Source organism: Limanda limanda, chromosome 12 (genome assembly GCF_963576545.1).
Source record: "Limanda limanda chromosome 12, fLimLim1.1, whole genome shotgun sequence".
Classification (NCBI taxonomy): domain Eukaryota; kingdom Metazoa; phylum Chordata; class Actinopteri; order Pleuronectiformes; family Pleuronectidae; genus Limanda; species Limanda limanda.
This window is the reverse complement of record NC_083647.1, coordinates 16,044,572-16,061,152: the sequence shown is the minus strand read 5'-3', so window position 1 is coordinate 16,061,152 and position 16,581 is coordinate 16,044,572. Positions and strand designations below refer to the sequence as shown.

General features: G+C 41.5%; 1 protein-coding gene across 1 annotated transcript; it reads left to right on the top strand.

Moving 5' to 3' along the window:
* The first annotated feature begins 319 nt into the window (after positions 1-319).
* LOC133016123 (protein delta homolog 1) lies at positions 320-8,266 on the top strand. Its single transcript, XM_061083450.1, has 5 exons — positions 320-371; positions 557-617; positions 1,090-1,220; positions 1,954-2,095; positions 7,480-8,266. Exons 1-5 carry the CDS (start codon positions 320-322, stop codon positions 8,264-8,266), a joined length of 1,173 nt encoding a protein of 390 aa, XP_060939433.1.
* Positions 8,267-16,581: the final 8,315 nt, after the last annotated feature.

The following is a 16,581-nucleotide window of genomic DNA, read 5'->3' as shown; positions in this document are numbered from 1 at the left end:
CCAATTCTATTATATTCCCATAGACAATAATATTACAGTGTGAATTTATCTTGCAGTGTGATTCGCCTTCTGATAACGGTATCATGTCACAGCTATAGGTTTAATCTCCTGGTGTTTGTCTTCATCCCCACGCGCCTGAGAGAATGTGCCATATCTGTGAAGCGCCTTTTCTCATTTCTCATTTTAACGCTGTTTTCGTCAAATCAACTTTAGAGTTTCTGTGCCAGATGCCCGCGGCCACTGAGAGCTCCTTTTTGACGACTTTACTCGCTTTGTGTTTTGCAGGATCCCAAAAAAAAGGTATTTGCTGGAAATTACGATGCATCTCACAGCGGTGGTCTTAATTCTGTTCGTGGCAGGCATCGCCAAAGGTAATCAGTTAATTTTTTTTGTTCAATGTACCGAACGAAAAGATCTGAAAAACTATCTCTCCCTTTGAAGGGATTTACTCTCTGCCTGGAAAGAAAGTATAACACATGAATATTTTATTGTTCTGAGTGTTTGGTGTTGGTTTTAGATTCTGATGTCTCTCCCTGTCTCTCTCTCTCTCTCATAGGTTGGGATTGCAGAGGGTGCAACACAGAAAATGGGTTCTGTGAGAAGCCAGGGAAGTGCAGGTAACCTCCTCCTCAGATTCCTGTGTGGATGATGGGTCACATCATGTGGGCTTCAGCAGCCTAATTTCCATACACTGCTGGAGCTGTGAATGTCCCTCTCTGAGAAATGCAGTGGCAATCCAGCCAGCTGGATCCCCCTGCTTGTTCTAGATCTGTTTGGCCCGTTTATTGTGCAAAGAGCCGAATCAGACATTTGTTTGAACAGTAAAAAGCATTGTTATCCTAACAGACAGCTTCTGGTTACACGTCCTGCCCAGTTTTAAGTGTTTTTCTGGCAATGACTCCTGCTATGCACTCCAGAGCCAAAATGATTGGAAACATAATTCAACCAAATACTGTTTAACCGAGAGATAATCTTCAATTCCACCTTTACTGTGAGGATGCAGCCACGGCAAGGGACAGTCACAAGCCCGAGAGGAGCTGGGTGTGGTGTATTAATAGGTTGGGATTGTTCCCTTTTCCTCTCCTTCAGGTGCAAACCGGGCTGGCAAGGAGACAACTGTGACCGATGCCTGCTGTTCCCCGGCTGTCTGCACGGCACATGCGAGAGGGCATGGCAGTGCGTGTGCACGGAGGGCTGGGTGGGCAGCCTGTGTGACCAAGGTGAGTGTCATTAAACCCCCCAGACACACTCCTATCTGTGTCTGCCTCTAAACGAGGGTGAGTCACAGAGAAACACACACAACGCACCCAAATGAAGTCTGGGTAATACAGTTTAATTCTATTTTTAGATGGTCGAAAGTTAAGAGTGGAGGGGGAAAAGAAAGGATGGAGGAATCTGGGACACTGAAAGCTGAAGTCGCAAAAATAATCCTCATTATAAAATACCATCCCCTGCTTTCCAATTAAGGAAGGCATATTTAATAAAGTTCACAAGACCTCTTACGTTTTGTGTTGTGGCAGTGAGAATGTAAATGTTAAAGCCTTCCAAAAGTCACATTTCCATTTCTGTATACGCCTCAATTAAAATGTAGCACTAGAGTAATAAGTCCTTTAATATCGAGAGTTAATCTTATTGCACGGAAATAATTTGCTGGCGCTCAATCAAAGGTGGAAAGAGGAAACTTTTTGAGCTTCTGGCTCCGATTCAGCTACTTATCTTCTCTGTCGGTGAATCTCTTATTCTGTTGGAGCATGTGAGCTGCTCACGATGTGCAAAGTGGATGGTTATGTTCTCGCTTGTGCTGCTGGTGACAACAGGCTGCGGTGGGGGAGCGCGAGTGAGAAAGTGAAAACAAAGGAGGGGGAGGAAAAAAACAGGCAGAGAGACACAGAAGCCCACATCAAGAGAGAGACACGAAAGATCTAAATACAGCATGCTTCCTTTTTTTCACAGATACCCGCCTGTGCTCATCCAGGCCTTGTGTCGGGAACGCCACCTGCATAGAGACGGGAGAGGGGGGGTACCTGTGCATCTGTCCCCACGGCTACGCTGGAGAAAGCTGCCACCTGAAGACAGGAGCATGCCTCACAAACGGGTACCAATCTGCATTTTTATTGAAAGCTTAGAAAAATAAATCAATGGCTTTACGGCCTTAATTCCTTTTGTTCATCATTAGGAGCATTAATCAATACACGGTAGGACTTATGTCACCTCTCGCTGTATCATCGGGGCAGCCAATCGAAACCATCCATGTGTGCTGGTTGGGGTCGGCCGTTAGAGGGGTAAAATAATGGTTGTTCTTTTTCATTTCTGCACTAATGAGACGGTCTGGGTGTTGTGTGACTCGTTATAGGCAGTGTGGTGTTTGTGTATTTGTTAGACAAAGAGAAACACTGGCATTGATACAAGTCCCCAACAAACGTTTGCATGCTATAAAATGAAGAACTGGCAAGTCTCCAGGTCTGTGAACGAAAGCTTGAATGGAGCTCCGGCTCATTAATCCTGGTCAGAAAGTCAACTTTCATTTTATGACTGACGTCTCTATGAAATCCAATAAGGCAAAGAAGAACATGGTGTATGCAGTGAAGAACAGCAATAAAATCCTCATCTACGATTGTATAAATCAAATCAAAGCACCTGATGCAACTTGGAATAAATGCTGCACAAACTTGTTAATTGTCAATCAAAATGTTTAAAAATGACTGGAGCTAAGTTAAATATTTGTTGTCTGTAGGTGAGAGATGAGATTTTGGGGCTAGAACATTCTGATTTCTGTTTTCATGTGCAGAAAGCTATTAATGGAGATAAGCCAAAATGTTGTTTGGCCCTAAAACACCTTCAAAATGTGTTGTTGCTTGTGTTTCGTGTGGAGAAACATTCCCCTTTTGGACTGTAGACAGTGTACGGTGAACAAAATATGTTTGATTTTTTGGCCTGGATATCCACTGTCTACACTGGAAGCACCTCAATAATTGCTGTAACCCATCATCGTCTGATGATAACAAATGGACTCTGATAGTGATTGCATATTAAAACAGCAGTTAAGAAAACAACATTGGCACTTATTAGGAGTCGTGAGTCTGTCCACCTGGAAAATGAAAATCTAATATTTACTCTCTTACGAACTCCTGAGGGAAATATCTTCCTCTTCAGCTGCTCAATGCTCCACTTACGCTCACCAGTGAGTTATTAACCGTGCGTCCGCTGAGATGCTAGTGTGCACTGAGCTTTAGCGATTTTTGTGCTGACAAAAGAGCATTTAGAGGGGATCCCAGCAGTGGAGTTAAAGTTATAAATGATAGTGAACTGCATGTTGGTGCCTCCATTTAAAGTGGTTAGAATAGATATTTTTAATGCGGGAACATACAATACAATGTAGAATACCTTCCTACATGTTTAGGCCAATATTGTCTATATAGCTGTACAACATATACCGTAGTAAACTAGGCTATAGCAGAGTGGGACATAACCGTGCTTATGTCGCCAAAACAAACACAAGCTTAAATTTTTTGCTTTCACATCAAGCACATGGATCCTCTGATGTGGAAAGAATGAATTTCAGAAAATGCATTCCCCAGCTTCCCCTTGTCACAAATACAGCAGGAATTGTGTTGCTTGTGTTGACAAGCCGACACCTTCGCACGGCTGCCGGCGCCTTGTACCTGGGCAGCATCGTAAGCTGCGTGTCGGTTCAGAGGCTGCATCCTCCGAACGTCAACATTTCAAAACCCAATACCTCAGAATCACTCAACAGGGCTGACACATTTTTATACTCTCCTCTATAAAGCATATGACAAGAAAATCAAACGCCCTTTGCCGGCATTTGTAGGACACGTCGGAAGTGTGCTTCACATATCCCACAATCCACTGCTCCCAAGGCAGTAGTTTAATCACACGTCCAGGTAGTCCTTGCGAATTTGCCTCCAGGTGCTCATCACTCACTGACAAATATATCACATGAACAGAACCAATTATTCGAAAATGTCAGAGGAGGATGGAAACGATTGAAGGTATAAATATCACTGTTGATGTGTGTTAAGAGCCTGGATCTGTTCCCAGCGTCAGAGCACAACAGAAGTCACGATTACCCGGTAATCATCATTTGCCGTTTCTCCACTGTGGGGTTGTATTGAAGGGTTGAAGCACTTGATGTAAAACCTGTAATCAGGAGATGGCACTTTTATTTTTCTCAAGGGGAACCACGGTTATCTGTTGGCCTTTACCGCCCTGTTCGACTTCATGAGACGATGATGGAAAGCTGAATGCACCAGTTGCTCTGTCCTCATTTGGAGGGACGAGACGCAGGCTCAGTGATGAATTCAGGTCGTCTGAAAGGACACGCCTCCACGGGGCGGCCTCCTTTAAGGTGTCTCGCTAGAATTAGCATACACCCAAGCTTGGAAATACAGTCAAAACAGTGTACGATGAAAAGAGATGTTTTCCAATAGCATTTTGTCCCTTCCCAAAACCGATACCTGGACTTTGTGTATATTAAACAGGGCATTTGAAATAATAACTTCTAACCCTGTATTGAAGTGATGTCTGCCATTGTTGTTGTATAACCTATTGCTAGTGTTGTTACTGGAAACACTAGCGACACCCCTGAAGTCTTTCATACGGCACACTTCGCTATTTTACTTGTTTGACTCTCCGGCGGGAAATATTGCAGAATCACAGACATTTTAACGAGCTCTTGCAAACGCTGCACTCCTGGAAAACACTTCTTGTTTGCCACTCTAAAAACAGCACTGGACAGTTGCTGCTGTTGCTGGTTTGGAGCGGCGAGGAACAAGTGATTTCCGGGAAAAGAAAATTGCAGTTTCATCTGGATGAAACTAATATACTCTAAAGTCTTGGAATCGGATTGGTACATTGACCCGGCATGTCCAATGCTGCTGTCGGCATTGGAACCTCTCTAAAGCTGAAATTAAAAAAAGGAACAATAAATCATCTGGATTTTATTATTTTTTGCTTTCAGATTAGATTCACTATTGACTTAATGTCCACAACAAATCCAGAGGCCTATTCCAGTAGGCTCCCCTCCTGTTTCCCTTCCACCCACTGGGTTACAGACAGGGCTGATCCATGAAGCCGTTCTCCTTCTGCCCATCAGTGGAATATGAACGACTCTCTGGAGACGCAGCGAGCTGACACAGCCCCTGCAGACGCCGCACCCCCCACCCCCCATGTTCCTTCTGTCAGACAGCCTTGTTATTGGCTTGAAAGACACACCTTAAATTCAATAGCCTTCAGCTCAGTGTCAGTGAACTGACAGATCTCCTCTCGGAACAGAAAAAAAACATCATCTTTTGAGTCTTATTATTTTAACAATGAGACGACTGGAGCTTCACTCATACGCCAGCGGAATTCATCTCCATTAAAAACAAAAGGGCCTGCTCGAGGTTTCATTATTCAGCTCCTCAATCAGCCAACAGAGACGTCTACAAAATATACCAGAGCGATAATTCTTGAGACTTCTGCTCAGACATGGGAAGTTACAGAGTTGAATAATTACATCAGCTCCTATTAGAGTTATGGATTGTTTTTTATCAGTGCACTCACTCTGTGTAGCTTTACCGCGTCGATCACCAGCTGCACATGCAGGTGCAGGAGGATTATAACGGAGGCAAAGCTCAGAATAATGAATGTGTTATTACTAGGAGAGTTTTTTAGTATGCATAAAAGGAGCGATAGTGCTTTTTTATTATATCTGGGTGATGTGAAAATAATCAATAGCAGAATAAGGAATGTTTCTAAAGCGTAAACAGAGGATTCATTGATTGTTTGTGAGTATTTTAATAATAAATTAAATAAGTAATTTGTCAGGCATTACCATGAACAATTTTAAAGTTTAAAACTGTCATTTGTCACTATACTTTTTATTTCTGAATTTGTATTATGCATATCTTCATGGTCTCCTACTGTACTGAGGCTTTAGTGTTGTCCTTTAGTTTGAAATCCATTGAGATAAAATAATCTGCCAAATGGAGAAATGTAAAAGAGGTAAGAATATAATTACCAGATTAATAGATAATTAAATTAAATATTAGATGCAGTCCTATATTATTCAAGCATTAATATACTTTTTATCAAAATATGGCAAATCTACTCAACATTTATAAAATCTTATTAATGTTAAATTAAATCACTGTGACCTTCTGTTATGTATTATAATATATGTATTAGCAATCAAATATGTGATGATATAAGATATAAGACCATAGTATATGATGGTGGATGGTGCCCTTGAGCTTACATCAGTTTAATAAGAGCTATTGTAAATTACCATCTTTGAAAAACATTTATTTAACGTGTGTTTTGGCTATTTCGTTTCGCCAATGTCCCATCCACTAACATGGAAAATAAAGAGTCTATGACTTATACTGCAGCCAGCCACGAGGTGGTGATCAAGATGCTTTGGCCTCACTTTTGGGGAGAAGTCCTCATCTTTATATATAGTCTATACTGCAAATATGAAGGATTATTTCAATCATTGTCTTTATTAGAGAAATAATAAACATACATGTTTAGAATGTGTTATTGGCACCTACTTCTTTAACATCATATAAAGCCTGTCTCAGTCTAATGTTGCTGTAATGATCCTGTTTCGTAAAACAGCTGAGTGTGAACCTTTACCCATGGTGCTCACTGCTCAGCAAACTATAATAAAAAATAACCTAGGATCTGCAATATTTACAGAGCAGATTTATTTTGTTGGAGGTCATTTTAGTGCAATACTTATAATCTCATTTTAAATATACTGACTTCTGATGTTGATAAGTTTTGGACTGTGTAGGCAGATTGTGGCACTGCAGTCAGTGCGATTGAACTTGGTCCCCGACAAACATTAATGTTGCACTATCTACAGTGGCAGGGCTGCCTTCCTGGGCATGAATCTAGTCCTGTCAAATTAAGTGCTGTGTGTGCCATGGCCAACAGTGACCGCTGAGATCTCAAATTTAATCTGAATAATTAACATGAGCTGTTTGTGCAATAACAGCCTGACCGGCCATATTTACAAACTGAATATTTTCTGAGCCTGATCAGTAATCCATACATCTTGGCCTCAGTTTTTCCTAAATGAGGAAAAAGTTTATTTTCAGAGTCATGTTGAAATATTTTTGCATCTCAGTCCTTTAGTTAGTCCTTTGAAAAACAATCTAATGGATTCTTAACTGTTTTCTAAAGTTATTAATGAGCACATCACCCCTAAAAATCCAAACCACCATAGTTAGAGATTCATGATTCTCACTGGAGGGCGATTATTCAAGTCATTATCGATTGGGCACATTAAAAAACGATCACTTTAAATAAGAATGGCCCAAGGAAACTCCCCTGAGGGACCCCATAAATCACAAATTAAAAACCTCCGTCCCTAACATCTGCTTTTTAAAATTCTCAGTATCAAAGCTGTATTTAAAACTGTTTAAACTATATTTCCCCTGTTGAATACTCATATTCTGCTGCTCTGTCCTTCAGCTCTCCTTGTCAGAACGGAGGCACATGTACAGACACCGGAGGCTCAGCAGCTTCTTCTTCCTGCTCATGTCCCCCTGGATTTTCCGGAGACTTCTGCGAGATCAGCGTTGACAGCTGCCAGCCTAACCCCTGCGTCAATGGTGGCAACTGTACAAATCACGGCCTGGCCTTCACCTGTCTCTGTCCGCACAGCTTCACCGGGTTTACTTGTAACGACACCAGTAGCCTGTCGTCTTGCGCCGGCCAGCCCTGTGCCAACGGCAGCACATGTGTTGGTCAGCCTGATGGAACCTTCAGGTGTGTTTGCCAGAAACGGTTTACAGGTCCCACATGTTCCCTGCAGCACAGACCGAAGGCCAAGCCTAAACCTGCCAGTTCCAGGCCTGCGGAACACAAGGTGTTTGCACTGACCCCGCAGCATTACTCCCTTCCTGCTCACGCCTTCCACAGGCTCCTCAGACCGCCTGAGAGAGACCTGCTGAAGATCACCCTGAAGGAGACCGTCCACACCCCCGGCGTCCTCGTCACCCAGGGTCAGCTCATCTGCTTCGGCATACTGGCCCTGCTCACCTGCCTGGTCATACTGGGCACCACAGGCATCGTGTTTTTCGGACGCTGCGAGACGTGGATGGCTAACGCCAAGTACAACCAGCTTGTTCGGCAGCAGAGGGAACACCTGCTGAGGGAGAACGGCTGTAACCAGGACGAGCCGGAGCACTCAGTGAACATCATCCTGCCGGAGAAGATTAGACTCACAAGCTTTGGGAGACACTACACATCCATTTGATTAGATCGTCTCTTCCTCTTCCCGACTTCCTGACTGTTGCCCTGTCTTGTTTGTAAAGTTAGAGATTCTGGACGACATTGGAATATAACTGAATGTACAGTCGACCTGACTGGAGTGGACAAACATAACACTGGATTATAAATGTGCTTTTAATCTAAAAAGATATACATTTTACACAGGTATAAAATTATAAACCGTGTTGTAACGAATATCACCTTGATGGTTGATTTAAACAAAAAATTTCACAGTGTTGTATTTCTTAGAAAACAAATAATCTAACAAAAAAGTGATGGTTTTACTGCTCTTTTACTGGTGGATCTGGAAACAATAATGGTATTGAAAGAATATTCAAACAGGATTTAAACTGGATGACACTTCTTTGAGTATTTGTAATCAAACTAAGTAATGATACCACTGATTTTTCATTTGTTACCAAATGAAATGTCAGATTTTATTACCATTACTGGAGCGGCAATGATTAATCAGAGTCGACCTCCAGAAAATTAACTGGCAACTATTTTGATTATCTATTTATGATCGTTTTTTTTTTCTTGTAAAAATGTCAAACATTTGCTGCTATGATGATTAACTGAATGTCTTCTGGTTTTGGACTAGAAAATACAGCACGATGGGCTGTAGGAAAACGTGTATTGCTACATTCCAACAAAAAACACTGGACTTTATAATGCTTGAAGTCATAATTTCCCAGAATGTGACAGTTTAACTGTATTTATGTACTGGAAAAATGACATTCCCCTTATACCATTGAATTTTCTTTGTAGATGTAGGAATGAGCAATATGGCCAAAAATTATATAAAGTAAATCCATTATGTGTTACACCACCTCATTGTGCTGACGCAAAGAAATACATCCAGACATATACTGACCTTTTGTTATATTGCTACTGATGAAAATGATATTGCAAGAATTGTTGATATTGTTTTATTAGGTATTTCACAGCTCCTGGGGAAATGCCACCTCCTGTCTTTTTTTGAATCTGTTAATCTTCGCACCTTCATCTCTTCATCAGCTCTAGTTTCACAGATAACTCACCATGCATCTGTGAAGAAAAACACGTCTGTTACCCAGCAAAAATATATCGTTAAACAAGTGTCACACATTTCAAATTGTAAAATATTCAGAGCTGTGATATGAGGATTTGTGATGCATACGTTCAGCCTGGAAGCAGATGCTGTTAATAATGTGGTGATCTTTGTTTATCTTGTGCTGTTGACATCAGAGTAACATTCCAGGTTGTGTTTTTTTATTATGCTCATCAACCTGTAGACTGTATATAAAAACATCCAAAAACTAATGATTACATGTACAAGTGGCATTTCTACAGAGGACGGAGACTGTGCAGGACTTTTCAGTATTTTTTTCTCAGTCTACGATTCTTGTTGTGCCAGATAATGTTTCGTTGTTAATTCTACGTTTTTAATGAATATATATATATACAAAACTATCCACCAGATAAAAATGCTTTTTGTGAAGGTAACTCATAAACTTCACACAAAAGTCAAGATCAGGTACTTGGCACTGCTACATACCTGAGGTTTTCACAGTGGGACGTCCACTACACGCTGCCACCGACCTGCTCTGGAATCAGTGGAACATCTGCTCATATCATGCTTCAGACAAATTCCTACTAGAGCCAACTCACTGATTAGACCTGAAAGAAATCACCTCACAACTTCTGCCCCCAAGCGTAAGATACAGATTCAGACCACAGTCTCTGTCTCCACCTTGTGGTGCGAGTAATCTACTGACAACACTGCAGCACTCAAACATCTCTATGGAGAAAGACAGCTGGTTTTTATAGTGATGTCAGGTTAGGTCGTTAGAAGTTTCCCTTTCTGAGATTATAAAATGTGGAGGGATATAATAGAGCCCGATCAATAGGGATTTGTCGGGATGATACTGATGTTAGGGAGTAAAAGTTCCTGATACCAATGAATATGTTTAGAAAAAAAATTGCACAAATTCCTAGGATGACGTTTTTAAACACTTACGATATAACTGTAATTGATGCTGGTTATTGTACAGCTTAATCTTTAACTTAGCTGAAATAACTATTGATTAAAAAGGGAAAACTAATACAGACAAATATGTAGGACTTGGATGAATGAAATCAGAGTTTTGTGACATGAATGCAAATCTTTTCTGGCCCAAGAGAAAATAAATCTACAGAAAAGTGATTATACAAGCATTACATTTTAATCTTCTGGACAAATTATCTTTACTATCTGAACACATACATCATCCCGGCTTAAACTAATGTAATGAGTGGAATATGATAACGGTGGAATATAAACAAGTACTGAAGCTCAACCTTGTTTATGTTTTCTGACACTTGTAATATGAAAACATTTCTCTTCCCATTCATTTCTATGAAGAACAGGGGCAGACATATTTCCTTCGGGCCACAAATTTAACTGTCCTATTTTATTTAAACACAGGCCAAAGGGTGGGAGAGGGACTGAGCTCTCACACATTGAACACGTTTAGTACATTATCACAAATCTAGACAGAAAACTCATATATGCTCTTAACAGTTTGAGGTCCCTCTTATAATCCATCTACTGTATGTTTTTAACATGTATAGATAAACCTGACATTACGCTCTCTTCAGGCCTGAGTGGGGAGGGCACTGCGATGTGACGGCACCTTTAACTTAACTTGTCCTGACAAGTGCAACAAAACCAAAAGAATGATGAGGAGGATGTCAATCAAGTTTGGTCTGTATGCACCCACACTGTCCTGAGAAAAAAACTCCATGAGGCAACGTCACTGACAGCATCTGTGTAGGTGGAACACGTGGGCTTTAAAACATGGATATTTGTCTCCTCTGGCTGCTGTTGTAGGATATACGTACCACACTAAAGCACTGATGTAAGCATATAATCCATTTACTATTTTGTTTTTGTGCCCTTTGAACTGATTAAAATGTAGTTCTGTTGATCGAGCATATATAGGGTAACAAATCTATGAGTTTTTCAGCATCCTTTGATACAGGATGTTCGTAATGTTACTTACATTGTGCAGGTGGAAGAAAGCTGTCCAAGAGACTTGTTTTATATGTAAGTAAAATAATCTATTAAAACTGGTTCCGCACCAACATCCAACAGGAGGAGCATAGAGACAAATCCATTATCTGATGCCATTAAAGGTCAATGGTAACTTTTAACAGTGCTTCTTCTGTGCTGTGGTGATTCTAAATCCTGACTAAAAGTCTTTCAACAAACCATTACTGTTTAGGTAATCACACAGCTGGTTAGCAACAGCTTTTTCAGACAACGCCATTTTACTTTTTGTTTGACTTTGATACTTTGAAACACATTTAATACATAAGAGAAAACACACACTGTCACTGAATCCAAAAGACGGGCCTCAGCTGCAGGATCTACGTCTCCATAAGCGCCGGCATTATTGTGTGACGTCAGATAACTGGTGCTCGGTGAAGTCGGGGCAGATGACTCTTCCCTGAGAACACATGTCCGAACTCTGAATTTGAGTGGCGTCTTTTACTCTTTATTCAAGTAGGAGTTTGGAAAATTACAGCATCAACTCCGCTTTGCTCCCAGACTCAGAGGAGATGAGAGAATGACGTGCTATGTGTTTCCAGCTGCAGCCACGAGGTTGCATCGCTTTAAATTGTGGGACTAGATTTTCTTCTTCCCTTTCATCAAGGATGGTGTGGTGTTTCCTATGCTAAAGGTGATAAGTTAGGAAGCATTGAAGCTCCTTTCCTTATCATTCAGATTTCGGACAGCTCTTATAATAGACCACTAAAATACTTCAGGTCATTTCACTCTGAACCTTCATGAGTAAAATGTATTATTCTAACACAGCCATGGTCACATGTCTCTTCACTTTTTAAGTGTCTTTTCAGTTACGGATCAGTTAGCGCAGTGATTTAAAACAAACATATTTAATCATATGAACTGCTTAAGAACATACATATACATACTGTCTAAGGCAAACATTTTCACCATAAATACATGGAGGACATTATATACAATTAGTATATATATACTGTACATATAATATTAGGCATTAATCAAATCAGTAGAAACAGGGAATATAAACACAAATCTTTCATGTTATTCATGAGTTACATTTTCTAGGGACATAAACATTGTTTAACTCTGATAAAAAACAGGTGAAGGGGGATTTTAGATTCTCTATTTACAACAGTGAACTATAAATATATATAATATAAATAGTTGCTGACAAATATAAATTAATCTTTTGTTGCAAACGATGCAACTTCAATCTTTAACCACACAGAGCAAGTCAATTCATTCTCTCCTGGATGACTACTCATATGTAGTTAGAGAACCCATTAGTCTAAATATTTTACCAAACTAGGAGCAACTAAACGGTTTCTCTACTGTATGAATCCTCATGTGTGAAGTTAGACCACACTTTACTCTAAATCGTTTACCACAGTCATAGCAAGTAAATGGTTTCTCTCCTGTATGAATCCTCACGTGTGAAGTTAGAGTACCCTTGTGTCTAAATCTTTTACCACAGTCATAGCAAGTAAATGGTTTCTCTCTTGTATGAATCCTCATATGTTCAGTTAGATGGCCCTTGTGGTTAAAACTTTTACCACACTCGGAGCAACTAAATGCTTTCTCTCCTGTATGAATCCTCATATGTTTAGTTAGATTGCCCTTTAGTCTAAATCTTTTACCACAGTCATAGCAAGTAAATGGTTTCTCTCTTCTATGAATCCTCATATGTTCAGTTAGATTGCCCTTTTGTCTAAATTTTTTACCACACTCGGAGCAACTAAATGCTTTCTTATCGGTTTTACATTTCATATCACTTAGAGGCTGTTTGTTATTTTTTGTATTTAAACCAGACTGAGGTTCCCTGGTCTTCATCCAATCATCTTCACTGTCTTCAGTCTTGTCCTCAGTACCTTGTTGTAAATGTCCATCAGGACCTGAGATCCTGGCTGGTTCTTGTTCTCCACAATCCGCTCTGTTCTCCTCAGTCTGACTCTGATGAAGCTGTGACAACTGAGGTTTCTCTTCATCTTCTTCACTCTTCACAGTGACAGCAGTCAATGTGAACTTGATATCAGCCTGCTCAAACTGTTGAAGTTGCTCCCCCTCCTGATTGGTCCACGGTTCCTCCTGTTCCTCTTTAATGTGGGGGGGCTCTGGGTCCTCCTGGTCCACAAGGGGGCTCCGCTGCTGCTGCTCAGGGGGAACCTCTTCTTTATTCACCATCAGCCGCTGTACGTCTGCAGGACACACTGAAACACAAAGACAAACATTTATGTCTTCTTGTAGGAATGACGTCATAAGGAGGAAGGAAGATGGCTGCGTCGAGTCAAAGCTTGAATTCACCCAAAGAGCAAACTGAAGCAAAAAAACAAAAAGCCCACAATCGTCTAAAGTGTGGGAGTTTTTAAGACGGAGACCAAACAACATGTTTCTCTGTAAACTCTGCAAATCCAAAATGATCACAGCAGCACAACCGTAATGCGTCATGGGGAGATTTCTCAAGATGGCAGCTGGAGCGAGACAGAACCGCAAGTTCTGTCTCGCCTGAAACAAGCGTAATTAATTACGATTATCAACACGTGAAATGGAATAGGAATAGACTGGAATACCTGGGATCATCTTAACTGCACAACTCCAGTGACTGAATCAATCCACGTTGTAACCCAGTTTTTTAAGGTTAACCCAGATTCTCAAGTTCAGAGAAAGCGTTGCTATGACGTACAGGGATTTTGGTCATCTTTGTGTCACAGCAATCGTTTGATATCAAGTATATTGCTATTAATATGACAAAACAGTGATGTATCCACACATTTATTCAATTTAACCGACCAGATATCGTTTTAAACGTATCATTCCCTTTAAGGAGTGTTAACAGAGCCGATGCTAGCTAGCGTTAGCCTGTGAGCGGCTCCTCCAGGGACTTACCAACTCTGTGCAGCCGGAGTTCGGGCTTCACCACGGCATCGAGCAGCCTCCTCTCGCGGTAGATCTCCCGCTCTGAACGCTCCATTCTGTCTTCATACACCGCCACGGTTTCCTCAAACACCGAAACAATCTCCTCCGCCGCCGCCGCTAGCCGCTCGGTTAGCATCGCTCTCAGCGCCGGGACTTGAGTCGTTTCTCCTCCTTTCTCCACCTGCAGCAGAAAGTCTTCAGCGGCTGCGCTGATCCGCTCGTGTACAGACACCCGCAGCAGCTGCACGTCGCACATGTTGCTCCTCTTTGTGCACTTTGAGTCTCGGAGCGAACAAAGGGAGCAAGTGACTGGTAGACAGAGACACCGAGCTCAGAGCCAACAGTGACGCCTGCTGGACTGGAGGACGATGAGGGAAATAAATTACTTGTTTGAGTGAGAATGTTTGACTGAGTTTAGCAAACATGACACCGAGTGTGTCATGTTTCTCGAGTGTTTTCTACTCATTCATGTTTACATCACCTGTTTCATTTAGTCCCGGGGTGTCCAAACTACGGCCCGCGGGCCAACTGCGGCCCGCCATCCGTTTTTAATTGGCCCGCATCAATGTCTAAAAATATAATGTATACAACATTTTTTTTTTTTTTAAATATATATATATATATATATTTTTTTTAAACTCAAAATTTTGTAGCGCTGAAATGGCACTTACTTAAAGCACTTTGTTTTGCTTTATAGGGGCAGGCTTTGTCGACAGGGGAGAGGCCGGTGCATGCGTCTGCGTTTTCAGAGACACGCAAGCACGCAAGAGCCCCTTGCGTGCTTGCGTGTCTCTGAAAACGCAGACGCATGCACCAGTTTAGAAGATTTAGAAGAACGGATATGGACCAAATATAAGACCACTTGGCAGAAGAGATCTGAAAGTATGACCCCTTGTATAACCCGTCACTGACTAAATACAAGGACACGCAGATGACCTGCAATTCCTGGAAGGAGATCTCGGCTGACGTTGGTTTGCAGGTCGACGAGTGTACGAAGCTGTGCAGAATGATCAGGGACAAATTTGTCCTCCAGAAAAAGTAATATACAGTCGACAAAGACTGCCACACACAAAGAAGGTGTCTCTAAGGTTGTCTTTGACAAAAAACGTTACTCCACCTAGTGGTCTGGCGGTGAATTGCTTTGCTGACTTGCTAGCTGTCCCTCAGAACGCCACCACGCCACCACGCCACCACGCCACGCCGCCACGCCCCCCCCGCTCTGAGCGACGCGACTGTCAACAGTCCACTCCAGGGCAGGGGGGCGTGGCGGCGTGAATGGCCCAGTCCTTGGTATTTTTTTCTGTATGTGGCCCTCGAGACAAAAAGTTTGGACACCCCTGATATATATAGATTATTTGTGTGTGTGTGTGTGTGTGTGTGTGTGTGTGTGTGTGTGTGTGTGTGTGTGTGTGTGTGTGTGTTTGCTTTAACTGCTTGGATAGATATATTAAAATGGATTTAATCTGAAACCTTTACATTTAAAACACAGTTTGCCATTAACTGCATTTCCCCAATAAATTCAAAGAGGAAACGAGTGAGTCAGCTGTTCTGCTTTCATGTCACTCTCCAAATGGGCCAATAGAGAGCAGTGCTGCAGTACGTTGAATTACGCTGTAATTCTGACTCAATTTATAAGTGTTGATAAAATGCATGTAGTAGCTTACTGTGACCACACGGTGTCATCCATCTAAAACAGGACGGAGAAATGCTGTGGTGTGATTATGTCACTGCTGTGGAAACACTGGATTTTGGGGGTTTATTGTGACTAAGTTACTGTTTTCACACACAATTGGATCAACACTGTGGTTTCTAGAATCTCGATTCAAAATTCCAATTTTTTAATTTCTACCAATATCTTCTGTTAAAAAACTACATTATAACGTATGAGAGTAACAGTTGAATTGATGTGATAACAATTTCCCCATTTTCAAATTTGCTGCTTTTCTTCTGTCCAATGATAAAACTGTTACAGGAGACGAGGAGGATTCCCGCCCAGCCCACGTTACATCTCCTATAGTTGCTGGGCTGTTTTAGTTCAGCATTCGAGGGACATTTCTGTGTTTGTTTGTTTGTTTTCTGCCGCACTACATAAAACCGTTTCTCACTCTAGACTAAACATTATTGGAAAACGTCTCCGGGACTCCTGCTGCTTTATTGCACGTGTCTGACCTTCAAAAGCAGCCTTAAAAGTCTCTGGTGGTCGAGGGGCTCTGCACGCCGGGGATCAGTTACCTTGGTAAAAGGAGTTAAAATGTTAGACTGCGTATTAGTCACTCAATCAGCATGGGTTGTGCATGTATCAGTCTTCCGTAGATGCTGTAACTGGGCATTAAAAGCTT

Excerpts from the sequence above, each read along its gene's own strand:
- LOC133016123 (XM_061083450.1), top strand. The coding sequence starts at position 320 with ATGCATCTCACAGCGGTGGTCTTAATTCTGTTCGTGGCAGGCATCGCC. Across the intron at positions 372-556 it reads CGTGGCAGGCATCGCCAAAG|GTTGGGATTGCAGAGGGTGC; the intron begins GTAATCAGTTAA and ends TCTCTCTCATAG. Across the intron at positions 2,096-7,479 it reads GGAGCATGCCTCACAAACGG|CTCTCCTTGTCAGAACGGAG; the intron begins GTACCAATCTGC and ends TCTGTCCTTCAG.